The following is a 24249-nucleotide window of genomic DNA, read 5'->3' on the forward strand; positions in this document are numbered from 1 at the left end:
CTGGTCTTCATGACCTTTGTCAGAAGGTAGTGTGGGGTCTTCGGTTATATGTTGTCTTTTAAACCCCTTTCAATGCTTGTAGAAGTGTGATTTAGTTAGGTCCTCGTATATCTTCTTCTTCAATCTGCAAAGGAACTCCAGATCCCTTTTTAAATTGTCTTGTCTACTCTGTGCTTTCCTAAAGAGGCCTTCTTTATCATTTTTCGTTTTGGCCACCTTGAAAACCAGGGTCCTAGAGCATTTTGCAATGTTCATAATCATTTACACCTCAACTTGAGTATCTACGAGATCTGACATGTACTGCCTTTTGACTTCTTGCTCTCTCATGATGACAAGATAAATAAATGTTTATTGAAATTTGTTTATCTGAAAAAGATGGCTTAACTAGAATTTTAAAAAATAATATCTAAGCCTTCTTTATTAATGAGAAAATTATCCTTAATTAACAGTCGACATTTTGTTGTATAACTTTATAGGGCATCTGAGGCCCCCATTACATTCAATTTAATTCAGGAATTATTGCACAGCGATGTTTGACTATGAAAGGAAAACTGTTGAGATAAGTTCAAATGAAACATTGACTTATAAGGTCCATCCTAATAAACAAGTAAAGAATGTAGTCATATTTGTTCAGTAGGACTTAAATTTCATCCTGAAAAACAATTGTATGAAAACAGATGAAAAACACAAAAACTGTAGCTCATTTAAAAAAAAAAAAATTATATTATTGTCTGGATTACAAAAATAATATTTGATCTATAGTAAAGACTTCAATTTTATGCTTTCCTGCGTGTTGTTGGTCCTAGTATGACATTCAAAAATAAGCAATGTAGAACAAAAAAGGAGAACTTTTTGTTTTGATTAAACAAGGTAACTGCTAAGGATTGCTCACATCTAAGACTCCTTAAAAATAAAATAAAGCAATTGCACTAAATAAGTTTCAGTTAGAGATACCTAATGATATCATGAGTTATGTTAAGCCTTGCAAAGACGGTGGGAAATTGTTAAATAATACACTGCACGCCTTTTTTGACTGTCCACTGTGGATAGTCAATATGTTTTATTAAAGAATTTGAAAAAAAAACACCCAGTTCAATGTTTTTCGATATTACTTCTGGTCAGTGAAATAATACTGAAGAAGTCAACTGTTGCCACCAGTAGTGTCAAGGCTTATGTGACACATAAATTAACCGAAGAAAAGCTTATCGAGCTGTAAGATATTCAAGGAATACTAATCTCACCAGGAGCCAGATATTCAATATTTTCCATTATAATTCCACAGTTGCACGAAACAAATTGTGATTTTGCCACAAATTTAGTAAAAATTTTATCGATCATTTTGTGACAGACATTTCAATACTTTTAATTTTAATACAATAAAATTAAAAAAATATTACAATATAAATTCAAGTCTGAGTGCTTGATACTTATTTTAGAATGATTGTTTTTTTTAATTCTTTTATCATATCATTTTTTCATGTCTTATACGTTTATGAAAATGTTTATTTATACATTTCTTAGTAGATTTTTATATTCTAATAGTGTATGTGTGTATATTATTGTTTTTGATTTTTAGGTCTATAAAAGTAATTTTATTTTTAACAATAATGTTGAATTATGTTTTACTATTTTTGCCATTATATATTCTTTTTTAGTCGCTCTCTTTGATATTCATTGTTGGAGTAGATTAATGATAAACATTCTTGAATACTCTTAGAAACCACAACAATTTATTATTTTATTTTTTAATAACTTAGAAATTAATGAAGTACATCCCCAAAGAATCAAATACAGAAACTATAAAAAAAGTTTACGTCATTTCTTAAAACTTTTGTTTTTCTTTGACATCAAGTTAAAACAACGCAACAGTCGCTAGTATTTTTATTTTTCTTAAGAATTTATTTTTATAAAAAGTTATAGATTTTATATAAAATCTTTGCAATTTTTAAATAGGAGGGGTTTATTTAAAAAAAGAGCCCAGATTTGAAGTTATCATAAGTATTCAAATGGAATTGGTAATTTTAAAACTATTCAAAATAGAATAGGTTCAGTGAATTTGTTTAGTTACTGATTGACATACGACAAAACAAAATCATTCTATTTAATTATGAAAAAATAACCTTGGGAAAACTTTTTTTGTTTGTAATTTTCACAAAACTTTTCATTTTTTCACGTTCTCGAGTTTTTACATTATCATTTTTCCTCCTCTTCTGAGGTTTTTTTGTCCTACTTCAAGCCCAAAGGAGTTTATTATCAGTTTACATTTTTTTGAAAAGAATTAAAAACCTTTGTATGAAGTTCATGATGGGGAAGTCAAATTGTTTGTATGTACAAGTTGCAACTCAAAAGACTCGCGGTTATGTTCTAACTTGATTCAAGTAAAGTTTGAAATAATAATCTCCATTTCTTTCTCGTAATATCAAATAATATTTTGGATGTCAAATATTAAAGAAAGATTTTAACGCTTATTTTAATTGCCTAACTGTTTTATTGATCTTAGAGACTGAAATATCCTGTACTATCCTGTTTGATCCATATTTTTCATTGAACTTTGATATAAATTTTTATATTGTAATATACTTTAAAACTTCAGTTTTTTTTTTTTTTGGGGGATTGATACTTAGTTGGGTTATTAATAAATTCTGAAACTAAATATCGAAGTATCATAAAATTGATTTTTGTATTCTTATAGTTTATATACACCAATGATTAATATAAAAATGTATTTTTTTTTATAAAACATGTCGTTTGTTTATAACATATTAATTTGAAAAGGGATTTTCCTTGGCAGTTTACAAAATTTAATATTCTCTTACCAAATAGTATTATACATTATGAATTTACAGGTATAAAATATAATAAAAAATGTATTTGTTTATTAACTGTGGCTTATACTAACGTATGTAACAACGTCTACAATCTGATATGCTTTTGTATAGCTAATATGTCAATTTTAATGCTAGGTACTGATACGCCTAACTTAGTCCAGATTCAATCAGTTCCAATAGATTTGGTTAGTTCTTTATTGATGTTCATCAAGAAGCTGGACAGGAACTCCAGATTCCTCTTAAAATTGTAGCTCTAATTTCTTCTTTCGTAGAAAGGTCTTATCCATCATTCATCGTCATGGCCACCTTCTAGAAAATCAGGTTACTAAACCTTCCTACACTAATGGAAAAATTTAAACAAATTTAAAGTCACCATTTTGCTGGCCAACCTTGAACATAATGAAACAAATTTAACCTTCGTACCAAAATATGTTTCTAAGTTATTGCCAATTATGAATTAAGAACGTTTTGTGCTACTTTGACCTACCAAAATTTTTTGGTCTCTTACTGTGACCATATATAACCTGTGTACCAGGTTAGATTGAATTCCGTAATCTTGGTAACCTACAGGCAAACAGAGACACAAACATAACCTCTCTTCAATTGTCAAAGGTAAATATAGGTGTCAGCTGACAGTCATAAAAGCTTGTGCATAATAATATCTCTGAGTAATTTCATTTTTGACATGGGATTCAAATTCTAGGCCCCCTATACATAGAGCTCCAAGATGAAATCTGAGTCTTCTTGGGTCGCCTTAGCACAAAATATCGTTGGAATATTTTTTTTTAATCCAGCGTAGTAAGAAAAACACATTCATTCATTCTAATCGCGTCACAAAGAAAGAACTTTACTACTAGCTGTCAAAAATTCAGTTCTCAGGGAAAAAAAGGAGATGCACCGTAGTTATGTGCCTAATTAATAATTTATAACAAATCAGCAAGCGTTACATCTATATCACCACTGGATTGGCAATGTGTTACATACAAGAACCCCAAGGAAGAAATTGAAGGATTCAATGAACATTCAAAGGATTATTTCGAATTTGCAGAGGTCACAAGAAGACTCCAAGAAGATCAAGGACTCATAGTTTATCAAAAATGTGCACAGCATCATTGACCAGTCGCCAAGGAAGACCTTCATTTCAATTAAGAAGAATCTTGAAGTCAGTAGCAAGACAGTTCGGTCATGTGTATATATTAGAAATTAAGACAATTGTTATGTTGTCTTTAATAAATGTAAGAAAGAGCGAGTATTTCATCTTCGAGCCCTCCATCTATGAAATAAATAAATAAACGATTATACTTACTACTAAATTTATACCATATATATAGCTGTAGTTATATCTGAGTTAAGAGGTTGTTATTTCTTTTTTTATGTATGTACATTGTTTGTCATTTAAAAGCATTTATCTGTTATAATATAACTTTTTACAAACATCGTTAAGAGTGCTTATAAAGGGTTTTTATTGTCAATTTCTACAAGCCATTATTTGTTTTATGCTTCTTATATGTACATCGTTTTATTTGTGTTTTCATTTTCTAAAAATTTAAAGCTAATAAAAGGTTTTTTCCATGAGCCACTGTTTAAGGTATTTTCCCCCTATCAAATACATCTTTAGATTTTATGATGGAAATCAAATAGGCATTACATTTATTCTTATATATTGATATGTAATAGTATTAATAGACTAATAAAATTAGATTTTCAGTCTTAAATCAGAATATGCATTACTAGATAGATATTGTACTTAAAATTTTTACTAAAAAGTCAAAATTGTAGAATTTGTAAAATAGAAAAATACAGTTTTATAAAGATAATTCAAATTGATTACTGTTGTTAATATTAAGTATAATCTGTTCATAAATTTTGTTATATCTTATCGACAAATCAAGATTATTGACCGACTTTCTTTTACATTTTTTTGCATTGGATTTGTATCAGTAATTTTAAACATACATAAAGATTGTTCAACGCCCATATTATAAATTCTATCAAATTTGAAGTATGCAAAATCTGCATCATCTCATCATTATCACCATTAATTTTTGCATCAAATCTTTTACATAAATGGAAGATTATAAATTATGTGAATGAAATAAGTTATTTTTTCAGAAGTATTTCCCTTTTTTTTCAGAAATTGTTTAATCTCTTCTTCGGCTTCAAGAGGTATATTCAAAGAGTCATACTTTCTATGTTTCATTTAATAGTTTCTTGTCAAAATGACCAATTTACCTTGATTAAATAAAAACTGCTTGCAAGGGCTGGATTTTCAAGAAATTGCTAGCAATATTGTATTGCGAGGGTATCTTTTTTATTCAATTCACATACAATTATCTTTACCTCTTCAAGTACAGTACAAGTGTATAGTACATTGTAGTCTTGACAAATGATCCCTAACCAATTCATTTTAAATTGCATAGGATTTGTTCAGATTTAGAAAAATCTGCTGCAAAAATTATTTTCTTTTGTTTCAAGATTAAAGGTTGAAAGTTACACAGTAATTATTTGCCCGGTTTCTTCTTCCTCTCATTAGTTGTTTTTAGAATCTGACTCCCTGATATATCTGATCATGTAATCAGTAATATCTTTACTTAAAGTACATTGTTTTACTTTAAAAAAGAAAAATGGTTTTATGCCATTGTTTTTCCTCCTAATGAAGAAAGTATTTGGCAGGTGGATTTTCCATCCTAAAAATATCATCAAAAATCACCAGAGATGAATCCAATTTTCTTTATTTATTTCATACTTTTAAAAAAAAAATGCGCAGTTTTCACGCAAAAAAAGGTCAAAATGAGCTATTTTTTGAGCAATTGCTTACGAATCCTAACTCTAATAATTATGATCAAAAATTCATTTCTTCATTACACAATCAACCCAATTAAATGGCAAGGGAATCCATATAACATCACTAGTATTTTGCTGCAAAATTGAAAAAAAGAAATGTACCTCAATATCTCAAGACAATTTTTGATTAAATCCTCAATCCAACAAAAAATTTTAAAAATATGAAATATTGGTAAAAGTATTTTTTACTGGAAAATATTTTAAGGACCCTCGATCATATTTTGGGATTTAAATAAATTAAAAACAATCTTTCACGTATTTCGGGACTGAAAGACTCTAGAAGTCATCATAACAAACATTGAAGGTGATGTAAGACAAAAGATTGGAAGAAAGTCTAATCCACATGAGCTTATATATGGTTTCAAAAAAACAATCGAATATCTGGGGTTGTCATTGAAGGTTATTTGTTAATTCAATATATTTAGCTCTTCACCTTCGAAATGTTTATCCTTCACCAAAAATAACTGAAGTACCTCTAGACGAGTTTAGATTAACTTAAAATCAGTCAATCACTTGATTATTTTCTTAAGTTATTATATATATTGGTTTTTTTTTGGTGGAGAATTTGTTATTCTTATTAACATCGTTGATAATAAATTTCCATATTATTATTTGGGCGAAATGTAGAATGACTTTGTCATTATGTGATGTACAAAAACTTAATATTTTCTGGTTCTTAATTTTAGAGATAAAAAATATATTTCGATTTAAAAACAGAAAACAATAGTAGCAATGTTATTATTTGAACGTGCAAGAATGAGGTAAATTTGAGACTCTGAAAATTAAATCTATTTAAGTAACATATAATACTGAATAAGAATTATTCGAAGGCCCAATAATTAGATTACAATGAAAAAGAATGCTTTTAATACAAGGTGGTACTCTGAATAACTTTTTATTATTTAATCTCTTTGCTACTTCCTTTCAAATCTTATAAAAAGTATTTATTTGGAGTGTTTGAAAACATTCAAATATTTTGATAAATGTTGTTGCAATATAAAAATTTATTTGCTCTGAGTATTTATGACTATGATAACTGTGCACAAAATTATGTCATGAAAAATTCAAACAGAACAAAAAAAAGGAGAGACAGCACAAATTCAGGAGTGCAAAAGAATAGAACAAACGGTGGGAGTCCTGGCGGAGGGTATTCTCCTAAAAATTGGGAGAGCAACAACGCAGCACAAATTACTATACTGTTTCTTGCGGACGGCCAAAATATGGCCTTAAAGATAGTGTCCTAAGCAGGGGGAAAGTTTCGTACAATGGTGGCAAAAAAGGTATGCCTTGGATGCCATATCTCAAGAAAAGTGGCCTGTCGCAGTGGGGGAATTTCATTTAAAAGAAATCCTTAGCTGGAAAAAACTGTTAGCGTGTTGTTTAGTCACTAGTGTTATAGGATATTGTTTATATATAAAACTATTTTTTTCTAATTAATTTATTGGAACATTTCCTGAAATTGACGAAACCTCGAATCTATGAATTTTAGTATCAAATAATTTATTATCCCTTGTGTGGTTTATATTTTGTTTTCTTTAAAAGACCAAAAATATAGTGAAATATGATATTTGCTCTTCCACAAACAAAAATGAATTTTATATCAGATAGTTTTTTTATATTGAAAAGGATAATGGTTCAGGTTTGAGTATTAGGATTAAATTACGTGTAAACGCATGATAGATGTAGTAACCCACCTTTAGATTTATACTAATCATACACTTTAAGCTTATACTCGTATAAACAAAAAAGATAAATATTGTCATAAACTTCTGCTTATCAACACTAAGCGTCTATTTTAGCCACCATTTCTAACTTTTATAATTGATATATTTCTGTAACGGAATCATAAAATTATGATTTGAAAAACAATGTCATTCGGGATGAGTGAAAAATCAAATAAATTTGTTATAACAAGCTGCACTTATCAGGCTGTGTTGGCATGACAACATACATGTTAATTGAATTTCTGGGAAATTGCCATTATTTTCCCCTTTTGCAAGTTCATGACATTCTTGCATATTAATATATACATTTTTTTTAATTAGCCATCAAAATATGGCAATACTTACATTTACTACCTTAATATATATTTAATAAAAAATCCACAATCACAGTCAATTTAAAACGATAAAGTATACAAAAACAAATACTACAATTATTAGATTATTATTGAAATATATCATGAATAATATGGACTATTAAAAAAATTAAATTTGATATAGATACAACATTTGTCTTAATAACTTAAGAAGAGAAGAGGAAGAAGAAGAGGAGATGGCATAATGTAGTTTTTTAGTCTGACACTTGGTAAATAAAACCTATAGGTTCGTTCATTATCTTCCCCTCACTTTATCTTTTTCTTTCCCCACGGCCAACTTTGTCCACAAAAACTTGTATAGAGGAGCCAAAGCAAAACTACTCGTAGGAGAAACATTATGGTATTCTGCTACATATAATAAACACTGCAATTTAATAGCAAACTTCGAAGCTACTTGCTCGAGATTGTTAGTTTATTAGTTACAATTTCTGGAAAAAAAAGGGCAAATACTTCAGAGAAAAATAACTTATTTCATTCACATAATTTATAATCTTTCATTTATGTAAAAGATTTGACGTAAGATTAGTAGTGATATTGATAAGATGATGAAGAATTTGCTGACTTCAAATTTGATCGAATTTCTAATTTGGACGTTCAACGATATAATATACAAGGACCGTAATTCAATGGCTTGCTACTCCCTTTGGACTCAATACCATGGCTAATTTATCGTGATTTTATGTGATATTGTTTTTGTTTTCTTCATTATAGTCCTTGCAGAGTGGCCACTCGCCCAGAAGGAGCAATAAAAACTTGAAGTGAGAGACGAATTTTCAAATCCATCTGCTATGGAGTGAGAATAGAATCCTAAACACGCTTGATGAAGTCATGTATTCTGTTTGTTTCCCTTGCAGGCTTCTTAAATATGTCTGTCAGGTCTTGCCTTGAGAGTTTGTCCTTGATAGTCAATATGACAACTTTGAAGGTGTCCCCATTTTTGTTTCTTTTTGGACTGAATGAGTATTGCTTGAGTTGATTCTTCATAATCATAATTAAAGTATCAAATCCTCTTGGATTTAATACATCTTCCACTGTGACTAATCCCAAATTATTTTCACTTTTTCAGGTAGATATAAAGATAATTTTCTTCGAAGGGGGCCCCTAAACGTAAGGCTGGCCTGTATACTCTTTCCAATTTACTCGGAACACTATTTATTTCTCTCATCGCCAACCATTAGAAACGTTCTGTATTCTTTTTACCTTCAGCCTCCAGTATATTTATATATCCCACATAAATTTTATACTCAATTTGGAGTAGTCTTATTAGTCTCCTGTGTTTAATATTTGTCTTTTCTTTTCCTTTGTTTTGGTATTAAAATTACACAATACAACAAAATAAAGGTCTTGCAGGATGAAACTCACAATTATAATTGTTATTAAGCCTTAAAATACAAATATGACCATGGAAATTTTCAATGGATATCAGTTTGGCCTTAAAATGCTTTCCTTAAAAATCATGTTTTTTGAGTATAAGTACAATTCAGTGGCATATTTCTACATGAAAAACTTTATATATGAAAATAAAAGTATTTATAAATTGATACAAACATTTCTGCATTTGAAAAATGAATAATTCCTTACTTTATCTTGATTACAGTTAATAAAAATTGATATTACTCCCAAAAAATAGAGCAAAATGTTTCGACACCAAAGGCAGTTATAATAAGCAATAATATTTTTTTAAATTCGGCTTTCATATTGCATTTTTTATAAATCAGGTGATGAACTTAGAAGAAATCCATTTTAAAATATGGTGTTAGTTATTAAACAGAAGTGTCAGCATGTATACAGGGCTTTAAAATAAAATTTCTTCTCTTAAAAAAATATATTGTCACTGCGGCCACATTTTTCGGCATATTTACTTAAAAATTGGCTTGAATTGTGCAAATGAATTTTGAAAAAGAGCCACATTAGGATCCAGAAAGAGTAGCACCTTTGCGTGTTGGTAATTGTCTCCTTGATGGGGAAAATATGAGAGTGGTAGATGGCATGAAATGTTCGATTTATTTTAAATTAAACGTAGCATTGACAAAAAAAGCAATACATCTAATGTCCTCTGACATGTAATCTCTAATGTTCACTTTATTGTTCCCTAACTAATTATTGGAGCTGAATCTTCTGAAAGGGCCATTATCGATCATGGCTTGAACTTTTTGAATAAATTCGCTTGTCCTGACTTTTTGGGTCAACTTTTTTGCAGTTAATGAGGGATACGTAGTGATCCATCTCCAATAGAGCCTTTCTAATATTTTTGCACGGTCTGGATTGGAATGCCAGTGACTTTTGAGACCTCCAAATTTGAAATCTCGTTGTTATTGTGAACAAAAGTCATTATTACAGGGCAAAACTATTTATCCCCTGTAATTTCACTCTTTTTTGATTTGGAGCAGCTGTGATCAGGATGCCAAGAGCTTCACAAAAGTTTGATGATACAAAAACATTTCTGCCGGCAAGAAAGAAACTCTATAAGATAGCTTTATCATAATAAAACTACGCCTATATGGAAGTGCTAATTTGATCTTTACGGCCTGTATTATTTAGAGACAATAGTATTCCCGAATTTTGATAGACTCTGAAGTTTTAAACATAGTTCTTTGGTATTTCACTAAAAGATTTGTTATTTTGTAAAATATAGATTCAAATACATATCAAGTTATATCTGATTAATGAAAGCTTTCATCATTTCTTTTTTTTCTTGGGGAGGGGGGGAGGGGCATAGCCCAAAAAATTTCAACACATATAAATAGGCTTATATTATATGGTAGAAAGAGATCAGATGGTACCTGTGCCGAAGGATGCAAAGATGCGAATAAAAATAAAGAATGAAGGTAGAAATGAAAGAGATACAGAGAGGTATATAGAAAGAGAAAATTGAAGAAACAGGTAGATACAGAAACAGAGGCTTTGTTTCTATTTAAAAAAATGATCTTTAATGTCTTGGAGACCCAAAAAATATCACAACAACAGTTTGGGTATTTTCAAATCTATTTTTTTTATTATTGATTGATCTGTTAGATCATTTTGCATATGTGCTCAGACTAAAAACAGACCTACAAATATATGATAAATTTTCTTTAGGGGCTTTTGAAACTTTTAAAGGGGTTAGGCCCTCAAAAAGGGACTAAAAACGCTACTGTGGAGAAAATTTAAATAACAAAGTATGATATGTTTTTAAACTTAATATGTATATTATTTCTTTCTTAAAAGTGTCTATTATTTTGTATTTTTTTATTAATGCTGTCTCTTAAATAATATATGATTAAAAGACACTAATTTCCATTTTAAACGAGAAAAAAACTCTTTCCCTTCTATGAAAGTTTTTTATATAGCTGCGGATGTTTTTTTTAAACTTAAAATAACTTAGACAAGAACCAATAAAATACCTCAAAATATTATTTCTGCTATTTTCCTCTTCTTTTCTTTTTCAAACCATAAAAACAAGCCACAAATATTATTCTGTATATGTATACATATAAACCCAAAATAATACATTTTAACATCAAAAACAAAAAACTTTTCATGTTTATTTATAGCTCTCTCTCTACTAACATATTTTATTGGTAGAAATATAAATATATTATGTAATTCTATATACAAGAATATATTAAGTATGATTTGTGAGAGAGAATATTTATGATAATTGTAGGTTTTTTTTTTTTGAAAAGGATACCCAAAGTTCATGCAAACGTTCTTTAAAAAGGGTAATAAAATAAAAGTGTTTTTGAAGAAAATAATGGTCAAAAGCCAAAAGATGGTTGAGTGAAGGTGAATGGTCAATATTACACAACAACATGTATCATAACAGAGGTTTCCGCAGAGGGTGGCCAGAGGGGATGCAGCCCCTCTCCCCAATATCCAAATTTCCAAGGACATACATTTTCAAAGATTTCAAAAAAAATGTAACTTTTCAAAAATGTTTCCAAAAAATTTTACTTATTCAAAAAATATTTCAAAAATTAAATTTGTTTGTAAACAGATATCGATTTTAATTTTTTTATTCCAAAAGATGTAATACCAGGCAGGTATTCACCTATGAAATGAGTCTTTTTTTCAAATTTTGAATGTTTATTCTATAAAATTGTTCCAATTTTAATTTTCAAGGTATGGGCCTTCCCTAGCCAGATATTTTTCCAATCTTTCAGGCAATTTATGGATGCTTTCCCAAAAAAATTGTTTGTCTTTTGCTGCAAACCAGCCATCGATCCATTTTTGGCTTCAGCGTGAGAATCAATTAGTAAATTATAGAGTGTGTTCTAATAAAGATGTTAAATTTTTACTTTAATTATGGAAGGTCCTCTTTTAATCTTTTCGCTAATGCAAGACCTTAAATAATAGGAAGATTAAAAGAGGACCTTCCATAATTAAAGTAAAAATTTAACATCTTTATTAGGCCATCGATGCAAACAAGTGATAATCGGAAGGCACCAGGTCTGGTGAGTAAGCTGCATGAGCAAGAGATTCCCCGATGTACGATTCAAGATGCTGATGGGTGGCTATAGACCGATACCATGTTGCGTTGTCATCAAAGAAAATTGCCTTGTGTTGCTACCTTCACATATTCGGCATTTTTGGCGTATAGAGGGGTACAAATTGGACAATTGTTGTTGTTCTGCGAGCTGTTCTTGCGTTTGGCCATCATATCATCGACCAATGTATGCAATTCGGTGTCTTGAAACTTTTTATGTGGCCGGCCGCCCTCTTAATTCTCACGTCAAAATCCCCACTTCGGAATCTTTCAAACCACCTGAAGTACTCTGCTCTGCTTAGAGCATGTCTGCATGTCACTTGTAAGCTTTCTCAAGCATTTGATGAGCTTGAGAAGCGTTTTACTTCAATTGGTAACAGTCCACACATCGTAGATTGTAGGTTCAAAATTACACATTTTTATGAGCGAAAAAAGTCCGATGTTGGATGAATTTATACAAACAATAAATTAAATATTGTACACATGTCGAAATAAGCATGTATATTTTTGGAACGGTTTATAATGTCTAACTGGCGACACCAAGGGACAAATAACTTATAGTATCATTTCATAGGTGCAAACCTAGTATTGCAATTTAATTTTTAACTTTTCTTTCCCAAATTTTTTTTTTTTGTGGACCGCTGTAGATTTGAAATTATTTTCAATTTTTTTTTCAGGCTCCTTCAATTGGGCAGATGGAGTTGGATTGATTGAAAGTGGTAAGTAAACATTATAATATTACAATTACTCCATCTAACCTAGGAATCTTTTGGTGAAATCCATATACATAGAGTATATTTCTTTCTCTAGGAATCACCGGGGGTGCGAACGTAGACACATCAAGCTCAAGAGAATAACTTCAGAGCGTGCTATCCATGCGCTATGGCAGTTCCATTTAACGTTCCCCCCTGATGATTTCTAAAGAAAGAAATGTACTACTATATGTATATGGATTTCACCAAAAAGATTCCTAGGTCAGATTGAGTAATTGTAATACTATAATGTTTACTTATACTTCATCAATGCAACTCCATCTAACCAATTAAAGCTAAATAATTTCATTTTCTTTAAACAGGTATAAATATTTGAACTTTTTTTTACAAAAAGTTCATTTTTTTCTGTCAACAGCTGTGAATGAAAAAAAATATTTCTGACAACAACTTTAAATTTTTGAAATTGTTTATGAAATAATTCCAAAAACAATGCCCTTTTTGCTCAAAAAAATAATTTATATATTCCTGTGGACGCCTCTTTATAATATATAATTAGAATGTTCAACAAAAAAAAAGAGTTTCGCATAATATAATGAAATCACGGTTTTGTATCTCAAACAAAATGTGGTAACCTCTAATGGTGATTCAACAAACACAAAACTTTAAAGCCCTTTTATTCAGTGTACGCTTACCCTTTGAGCATACTTTAAACTTTTGTTTTATGCAATGTATTTATCGTTATATATAGCTCACTTAAGACATCTATCGAAAAACGCTCAGAACTTGTTACTTGACCTAATATTAAATTTTTCTCGTCTATATAAGTTTTATATACTATATATATAGTGTTTTACTAATTTTGAACAACTCTGTATAATGACTTAGGTTTGTTAGAAACTTTTTTTTTTGGTAACTCTTATCCATTGTAGTTAATTTCAGTTAAAAGTCCGTATAGAAGCTTTTCTTTTTTATAAAATAATTACTTCTGTAATACAGAGCTAAATTACAGTAAGAAAATATATAATAGTAATGTAGGTGATAAATGCTGGTTGAAAACATAACAAAAAATTTGATTAAGCAGGTTTAATATATGCACTAGAGGATTCTATAATATAACTTAACTTATGAATAAATGCAAATTAGGGTATGAATTTGACACACTTTTTTAAATCAATTACAAAGGACAAGGTAAAATATCATATTAATATTTTTTTAAATAATTTGAAACAATACATTCTCATAAATATACTTACACATATGATACATCAAAATAAAATAAATTTTGAACAAATATGAAAAAAATTTGAAATTCCTCAACTATTTTCTTATTTCACAAGTACTTATCAGGTAACCAAAATTTAATCTGTCAACTGTGAGATTTTAAATAAAAAATTATGTAATGGTTTTGATATCACGAAATAATAGTTTTAATCAATATATTTGATTATAACTATTATTTGGCTCCGAATTGAATTCACAAACTTAAGTCAAAAGTAAAAATCCTTCAAAGAATGAATGAAAATACAAGGACGTAGGAATTGTTGGCATACTAGAGGAGTGTAGGTTTAGATTGATATATATTTTTTTTTCACTGTTTGAATATCTAAAATCTCGTCGAAACATCTAATTATATTTAAAAAAAATACAAATTGATGTTCTAAATTATAAGTTAATACAAATCTTATCAGAAATCTGAGGCAGGAAAAAAAACTTTTCCTACATTAAAAGTAGTCTTATTTGCATTTTTAATGCAACTTTAATGTCAATGACAGGTTTTATTATTTATCAAAAGCAATAACATTTGTAAGGCTTGACTTTTTTTACTGAGTCTGATGAATATTTAACCAATAATTTGGTATGATAAATAATAAAATAAAAGTCTTGATTGAAATGAAAAGAAAAAGAAACATTAATTATTTAAAAAAAAAAAAAACACTCTTCTTCAATTCCAAAATTAAATTTCCAATCCTCATGTCTTATATATCAATATTTATAAATATAAAATATTAATTCAGTTTTTGTAATTTTTAGTAAAGCAAGAAGAAGAATATTTAATAAATGACGGGGTCTGAAAAGTTTTCGATAAAATCGTTGAACACTATTTCGATGTGTTACAGAGATGGGACCAGTCCAAAGAGAAGTGTGTAGAGTTACAAAGTGACTCTAATGACATAAATATTCACAAAATATTTCTAGTATCATTCTTAGATTAGAAACTTGTCAGACCAGTCTCGTAGAAACTGTTTCAACTTATTATATCAAGTTATATATCAATATGTTTCATTTTCTCCGTTAGAAAATCAATGTATTGTCTAAAATTACAGAGTATGAAAGATAAAAATTAATCAATCATACAAATTACAAAGCATGTCTAATTCATGGTTAATATATATTAAAGAACGAATAATTTATAAGCAGATAGGACAGACGTGCTCATCCGACTGGGAACCATTGCCGGATTGTTGTAATTCATTAGAACGTACTCGAGGTGAGTGTTCTCCTTGATATTTTGTAAATGTAGTTGGAGCATTCCCGTCCAGGTTAGTTTCAACTTCATGTGGTTGCAATGGACGACTACATAGCTCGTGGAGCTGATGCTCGGTAAAGAGTTTTTTACGGTTATTCATTGTCGGAGCACCATGGCCTGGCTTTCCAAATATTTTGTTACGAGATAGTTCACGAATCTAAAATAAAAAGTAAATTAATTCAATAGTAACTATAACGTATATTAGTATGTAACAGCATTCTTGCCAAACGTCTGAAACTAAATTTTGTATTTCTACTTAGGCCGTAGAAAATAAAAATGAAGATTTTAACTTTTAATAGGCATAGATAGTGTGTTTAGAATATAATCCTGAATAAGCACCATATCGTGACGTGAAAATATACTCGTATATAAATATAAAAAGTTAGGTTCAATGAATAAAATCATTGCAACATTTAAAAAATTGATAATAATTAATTATTTCTTACTTTTAATTGCAATTCCTATTAAAAATATATCTCTCACTCCCTTTCAAATTAAATAAAATGAAAAGTCTTATTTATATAGTTAGAATAGTTAGAATTTTTTAAATTTTTTATCAATTGTTTCCTTCAATGAATAATGAGGGTTATTTACTTATATTCGTTTGTAAAGGGACATTGATGATAAAAAATAATAAAGCGTATGTTATTCATATAGAGGACGCTATAAAAAAATTTATGAACACCCGCCATTTAAAAAAAAAAACAATCTACAGACTGTCACATCCTCCTAGGGATAAAATATATATTTTATTATTTCATTGCCCAAAGAAATGTCGAATTTTGGTAATTTAGTTTTTAATTCTCATGTGACATATTAAATAATATTCGAAAAAAAATATATATATATATTTTTTATAATATGTAATTAATATTTTAAATTCAAGGGGATTCATTCTACAAAATTAATTCTTAAGTGTAATGCAATAAGTTATATGCTTATTTAATTAGAAATCAGTTCAGTTTTTCTGATTGTTTGAGTATATGTAAATAGTAGTCTCTTTTTCTTCTAAATAAAAACCCAAATTATATTATTATGTATCAATAAGATAAGGAATATTTTAACTAACTTTTAAAATTCAGCAATATAACTTCAAAATTGGAACCTTCAATTCCTTTACAAAAATAAAATTTCCTTTAAGAAAAAGTCATTTTGAATTGGTTATAGAATTCACAAAAACAGGCTTTTGAAGGCTAAAAAATCAAATATAACTGTTTTACCAACTTACAATAGATCAATCTAAATATGCGACACCCTAATACACATGCTAAAATAGAAATTGAATGAAGTTGACCTTGAAAATGAATTTAACACTAGAACGACGAGGGTATCGTTTTTGATACTCATTTGGGATTCAATGAAATATTGTGAGAAACTTCTTGATTGTATTTGGTTATATGTTCATGAATTCTTCTAATTCATTTTATTAATCACAAAAAATTAAATTATAAACTAAAATTAGTATTCGTTTCGTTGGTACATTAAACACTACCTAGACAGACGTGGGTATCATATTTGATATCCAATAATTTCAAATAATTTGTTTGTTCTACAATTGTGTATGAACAGGCTAAAGCCTGTTTGAACAGGCTGAAGAAAGTTCAAACATGAATAAACTTCTCTAGATAGCAATCGTGTACATTTCTAATATAAATATAAACGTAGATTTTTCTGAACTACCCATTCTGCTTCCACCTTGTATTGTGCAAGGATGTCCAAGAAAAAATTATCCATTTAAGAAATAAGACATTATCTTGAGTGCAAAAGTTTTAGATGCACGAAAAAGGTCACCAGAATCAATCCAGTATTACAATGAAACTAAGTATGGAGTTGATATTCCAGATCAAATGGCAAGACTTTATTCCACCAAAATGTCCTCTTGCCGATGTCCTTTACCAGTTTTTTATAATATTTTGGATTTTGCTGGTATAAATGCTGTTATCTTGTACAGAGAAGTGACCGGTAAGAAAAGAACTCATCGACAGGTTTTTGAATAATGTGATTATTCAAAACTTAATGGTGAAGATGATTAATCAAAGGATGGTATAGAAGAAAATAATTAATTATTTCAATCACAATCAAACTGTTCACTAAAAATAAAAACTGGTGTATAGTCAATTGTACAAGAAAATCACGGCGCTTAGCAAGCAAAACCTGTTGTAAATGTAAGAGATTCGTATGCAAGATTTGTATTGGGACTTAAAAAACAATTGTAACATGTAAAAAATGCTAATTTTTTTATATGTGTTATTATAAAAGTTATGTTTATAATATATAATAAATCTTCTGAGAAAATAAAAATTAACACATTACTTTTAATTTTATCAACCACTAACAGTTACAAATTTAAAAAATAAATGGGTATCATTTTTGATATCCACCGTCGTTTAAGGGGAGTAATTACTATCCGTCGTTCTAGTGTTAATATTATACTTTATTAATTAGGAATGATATTCAGCTATTGCTTAAGGTATAAAAGGGCATAAATGATTACCACAATCGTGATTTTTTTTCTTATTACAGTGAAAATAGGTTAAAGAAATATATTCACTGTTAAAATAGTAAGTTTTGGAGTAGGAGAGAGGAGGATAAGGCTGTAGAAATTTGGGTTGAAATTACTTTACTTCATTATTTAAGAGAAACATATTGCGTTATCAGGAAAATATGTTAAAATAACAGGTTTTTGAAAAACTAAATTATTATTTTAAATTTTTGTTTTTATTAAAAAATATCATCCACTTTTTTAAAAACTTCAATGTCAAAGATGCTATAATTTTGGACATATGAAGCATTATTGAATGGAAATTCGACTTAAACATTTGAATATGATAGGGCTCTCAAAAAGGCCATGCAGGAACATCTTCCATCAGAAGTACAAATTGAAGAGAATTAGGAAGCCCAATTGGTAGAAGATTTTTTAGATTTTTTTTTGTATTCCAGAATTGATTAGGATCTTCTATCCGAAAAACAAATTGTACAGGTTATTGAGACCCAGACTATAGAAGAAAAAGATGAAGAGAAGTATTCCAGAGTAAACAATAATCCAGCAAAGGAAAAAGTGCAGATCGATTATTCGGATAAGGGAAACGAATGTTCCCTTTGAGAAAATGATGAGACGAATGATGGAGAACGTAGAAAGCCAAAAAAACAATCCAAGCTCCATTTGGAGTTCCATACAATTTAGGAATTTCGTACTTGTGCTTCCTCTGTGGAAAAAGAAGTAAACGGTATACAGATCATTCACCCGTAAGAGAGAAAACAGTCATAGAGCTCTGAGTCTGGTGCTTCCAAATAGTTGGTGACCACTCCTGTTCTGATTTTATTTATTTTTTAAACTATTATAAAATGAAGCTGTAAAACAAAAAAATACAGACCAAAATTTTGGACTTCTTTCCCAATAAAACTTCCAATGAACAAAAATTGAATATGGGCATCAATAGACTAATTTCTTTAATACGAGAGTAGTAAAGATAGAAGATCTGGACATGCTAATATGAATCACTTGATGTCAATGGATCTTGACATTGTTTGTCTTCAGGATATCAAATTAGAGATATCTTCTTCTTGCTATAAAAACTGTCCTGTTTGCTTACCTAAGGGATTTAATTGCTTCTTTAGTGGAAATGGATCTGGTGGAGGAGTCTTGACTCTTATTTCAAAGAAAATCAAAAAGGATTCCTGTGTTAAAGAGTTCTCTAACAAATGAGATTAACATAAAATTTGAATTTCTTTAAATAGGATGAATTTCAGTCTAATAAATGCCTATGGGCCAATTGAAAGGTCTACTTCCTTTTTTCAAGCAATTTTTAATAACCAAATAAAGGATTCAACTCCGTTCCTGCTTAATGAGGATTAAAAGGTCGATCTCCATAAATTTGATTCACACTATCCAAAACTTACTGCTCTACAAAATATAATTCTTAAGTTCAATCTTGATGACTTGACAAAAAAATCCGTCCGGAAGAAAGTATTTCTTGGAGGAGAGGGAATCAGTCTTCCAGAAGTGACTTATCTTCGATTTTTCATAAAAAAACCATTCTATAAACCTGAACCTTTGTTTGCTCATAAATTGATTTGCTTGGAATTACACAGACCTTATAAAACTTATCAATTCAGGATACCAAAATGGTGTATAGAAGACGATACATGCAAATGAAATTAAAAAAAGAATTGCAAGGAGTTTTTAATTGCTCTTTTTTTATCCAACCAAGCGACTCAAAGGCTCATTTAAAAAAATCAATTCTATGACCTTACGGTTTCTTTTGGAAAATAGGATGGAAACAATGTCATACGCCAATCAAGTGGATAATATTCTCTATAATAGATCAATTTTTGCATGCAGGTATTTTGCAGATTCTCATTATTTATTAGAACTGCAGAAAATGCTGAGGCTGAAATGAAAGATTAAGTTGAGTTAGAAGGCTTAAGAGTTTTTTTTAAAAATTCATATTTTCTGCACTAGGTGTAAAAACTATTATTCATGAAGGGAAAGTTATAACTTAACCGGTAAATGTGTTAGACTACTTTCATTCCCATTTCAAGACATTGTTGGTACAAAAAGAGGCCACTTTCTGAAAAGAGAGGTAATTTTCACTGTTCAAGGGAAATATATCTTCTCCAAAGATATTATGTCGTCTAACTTTATAAAAAAGTATTATGAGGATCAAAAAGCCTTTGATCCAAATGTAGTCTCGTGTAAAGTCTATTCGAATATTAGCGATGAAGTTGTTCCGTATCTTTTAAAATTGGACAATCTATGGAAACTTTTGGACAAAAACCCAAATCACAGACAGAAGGAATTATTGCATTTATTCCAAAACAAGGAGATGGTTTAAACTATAGGCTTTGGAGACCAATTACTGCTTTCTATTTATCATATAGGATTCTCTCTGGAGTATTGGCTAAACAGATGCAACCAATTTTCAACAAAAAAAAATTGGAATTGAATAAAAAGGATTTTTACAGAATAGAAAATTTCCGATGTTTAACGCAATTTTCAAACACAGTGGAAAGTAGAACGAAGTTTAGAACAACAATAGCAATAGACTTCTGCAATGCTTTCGAATTTATTTCACATAAGCAAATTCTTAGATCCGTAAAAATGTTTGTTCCGAAACGTATTTTTAACCTCGTATGTTTATACTTACTATATAACGGCACTTCGACAATCTTATTGGATAGACTACAAAGCCAGCCAATCATCGAAGAAAAGAGCTGTTGCCAGAGATGCCCCTCGGTTTCACTTCTTTTCATAGTTGTAATCGAAGAATTCGTTTCAGGTGTTACAATGAAGGTACAGAGGCTTTGGGATTTGCCTTGAGGGATCTCAGCATATTATTGATTTGTATACAGATGGTGTAAATTTAACTGTAGAGGCGAATTCTGAGTGTCAGCTAATTACTTAATTATTTGCGGAAGTTTCAAGAAAAAACAGGATTGTCGATGAATAAAAATAAGACCTCTATTTTACCTTTGGGCTCCTGAAGCCTGAAGAGGATATTAAAGTTGGAAGTTGTAAAGTTAGAAGAATGGTGCCAATTTTGGGTATAAAATGGAATAGTATAGGTATTCATGAAGATAACAGGAATGAAAGGAATGAAATTCAAAAAGAGTTGACTTTTATAATATTTTGGTAATATCTTTAATTTTATATAAGGCTACAGTAAGTTGCAACTTGCTAAAAAAGCTATTCTAGAAGAAAACAAATGGCTTAATGGTTTGTACTATAAGAACTATATTTATAATAATGATTCATTTGCAGGTTTACCGTTGTTTTATTAAAGATTGATTTTTAGAATATTAGTTGAAATATTACCCCTGAGCATAAAGTATAAACTATAATGTTTATTTATGTACTTTTTACGCAATTGCTCCGGTTTATTCATTGTATGTTCTATATAATATACAAACCAAATAAAAAATGTAGAAAAAAAAACAAAAAAAACAAAATCTCCTTCTTTGCAAGACTCTTTGAATGTCCTCGAAAAAGGAACCTTTGGCCCTCCTACAGCACTGATACCAACCCCTCAATTACACCTTTTTGGTGTATGTCGAGTAGTTTCCATGATCCAAACACCGACAACATCAGGGCCACTGGCATCCAGCACAGGGACGCCATGACAAAGGACTACATCTGTAGTGAGTACCTATACTTCGACTGCCTCTTGGACGCCACCATTGTTACTAAAGTAGGGTACATTAGAAGATCTCGGATATACAACTATTTATAGTTTTAAATTTGCTTAAATTTTTTTATTGTTGATAAATAAGTTACATATTGTTGAAATAAAAAATCCAAAGTGTTCAGATTTTATTTGACCACCCGGTAATGCACACATGAACCAAGCTAATACAAAAAAAAAGATTCCCTTAAAATCTGTATTAAGTTTCCAACTCATTAAAGCTTTTTTTCTCCATAAATTGTACTTTAAAAACTAAATATTGCATTATATTCTTTTTGGAAACAAAATAGAACAAAAATTATATTAAAATTGTTTAGTCCAATGCATTTTCTACAATTTTAGAAATAAAAAAATATATAATAAAACGCCCACTCAATAAATTTTGGATTTTTTATTTATTTAACCCATTTCTTTGCGAGTGTACAAATTGTTTGAATTTTTTAAATAATTTTTTAGAACACTTCTATATTAGCACGTATATAAATATTTTAATTTTTTTTTTCATCAAAATTGTCACTTGTGCCGTTGGTTGGCATGTACATATATATACGCATGGGAGGATCTCCTACAAAAGTATTGATATGTAATAATAAATTAAAATTGTGCTATGGTAGTATATAGGGATATTGCTTATTTTCGTGTTCTTTTATTCCAAGTTAACTTTATTCTGATTAATAAAATTAAAAATATTTTCTGATATACATTGATACAAATTGTTTTCAAGTGTTGAATACAGTTTGTTTAAATAATCAGCGCACACACCTAGGTCACACTTTTTGCATCTATGTATGCATCTTTACGAACAAGATGCACAAAAGTCTAGTTTATTTGTTTCAACAATTAAATGACATTCATTGTCGTAAAGTACAGAAAAAATATATGTTTTCTGCATTCAGTTTGGCAAAATAATGGTGTGGATATTTTCATCATGGTTGGTTACCTAAGATTTTCTACATACTCGTGTAAAATCAATTTATAAAATATTTTGTTTTTCCTTTGAATTTAAAATTTCACTATTATTTCTATAAAAACACCCTGCTTGAACAATTTTCTCATTTCAAAACCAATACCATTTCTTTCTTTCTGCACTTATTCAATAGTTCGCAACTATATTATTCAATATATCATCCCCTCCATAGTGTTGTTCTAAATTTTGCAAATAGGACGGTGATTTACTTTTAGTTTTTTCTTTGTATCTTTAGAATATCGATTGCACTTGTTAATAAGATGTTTTCCCATCAAATTGCTTGCAATATAAAGTGGTCCAGCGTTCTTCTAATGATTACTTCATCATCATCTATATATGTGTAGCTCATTTCCCCTCTTTTCATATTCATTGTTTTCTTTTTTGATGGGATCAAAACTGAATTGAGTCTATTGTATCTCAGAGTACCTAGTACTCCGAGTTTTCCATGCATTCAGAACTAGTAAAACGATTATCTTTTACCACCTTTCTTATTCTTGATATTTGTGTTTTTTCAATTAGGCTATAAACAACATTCTGTCATTGTACCAATCCATAACCAATTAATTGGGTTTGTGCTCCCCCATAATGAATGCAATGAAGAAGCTCAGCGAAAGATGTAGCTAAAACCCTATTTGTGTTGGTTTTGCTTTGACGTATTGTTTCGTACTGCACAGTCCAAAGTACTTGACCAACCATTCACCCACACAATAATATACAGGCGTTTCCACATATTTTTTTAAGGTTTCAAAGAGTATTAAAACTTTTCATAAGGGATCGTTCAGATTCGGATATTCGTTATTGGCAAAATGTTATACCGTAGAAGTTCATCAAATGTACTTCGGGAAGTTGCTTTTTTTTATTAAAATATTACTTGAGTTTTACCATCTTTGCCGACACATATGTCTTGGCGCGGCTTTGAGATAGCTACTTAAGTTTATAATGGCATGAGTCGCTCGAATTGTATCACTAAGAAGTCGTAAGAAGTTGTGTAAGAATAGGTATTAAATGGAATTACTGTCGTGTTTCATTTAGAACTTTAATTTGGTGGAGTTTTACTTTGGAAGTAATATTTGCACAAGGATTTTTTCTGATAACATTTTAAATTCGATTTAACTTTACACTATCAGTTAAAAGATGGTTTTATCTTTCTAATTGTCTTCAAATAAAAAATTCAAATACATATATGTTTAGATGTATTTGTAATTTCTTTTTCTACTTACATAGATTGAGTTTCAATGAAATTGGCTTTTCATTTTTGTCAAACCCTTAATAACAATAAGTACAAAAATAAGCATTGGAGTTCAGCAAACATTTTTCAAAAAACTCTGCCCATCCAAGGAATGTAAATTAAAGTTACAAAATAAGGACCAGAAAGTGGCAATGCTGGATCTGCACGATTTTGTTATCAACAGAAGTGGATCTCATTATGAATAATTGTATGTCATTAAATTAAGCTTTCAAAATATAAAAAAGTTATGGTTCACCCATTCTAGTTTGTTCGTTATAAGCCCTTACATATTTTGACAATTTATCTGGAGCACCGTGTACATGCAATTTATTTTGATGAATTTTGCATATTATAATGTTCAAACTTCAATAATTATCCTGGAAGAATGATATCCACC

General features: G+C 29.5%; 1 protein-coding gene across 6 annotated transcripts in view; it reads right to left on the reverse strand.

Annotated features, from left to right (window-relative positions):
* Positions 1 to 24249, reverse strand: part of LOC121121982 (uncharacterized) — a 294463-nt gene that overhangs the window by 69328 nt on the left and 200886 nt on the right. For 3 of the 6 annotated variants that reach the window (XM_071890051.1, XM_071890052.1, XM_071890049.1), the window contains exon 3: positions 15432 to 15632. In XM_071890051.1, coding sequence (XP_071746152.1) covers positions 15432 to 15632 — 201 coding nt within the window. Of the gene's footprint in view, positions 1 to 15377; positions 15633 to 24249 lie in introns of all 6 variants that reach the window. The other 3 variants (XM_071890047.1, XM_071890048.1, XM_071890046.1) reach the window with 1 other exon arrangement.

This window comes from Lepeophtheirus salmonis, chromosome 7, assembly GCF_016086655.4.
Source record: "Lepeophtheirus salmonis chromosome 7, UVic_Lsal_1.4, whole genome shotgun sequence".
NCBI classification, from domain to species: Eukaryota; Metazoa; Arthropoda; class Copepoda; order Siphonostomatoida; family Caligidae; genus Lepeophtheirus; species Lepeophtheirus salmonis.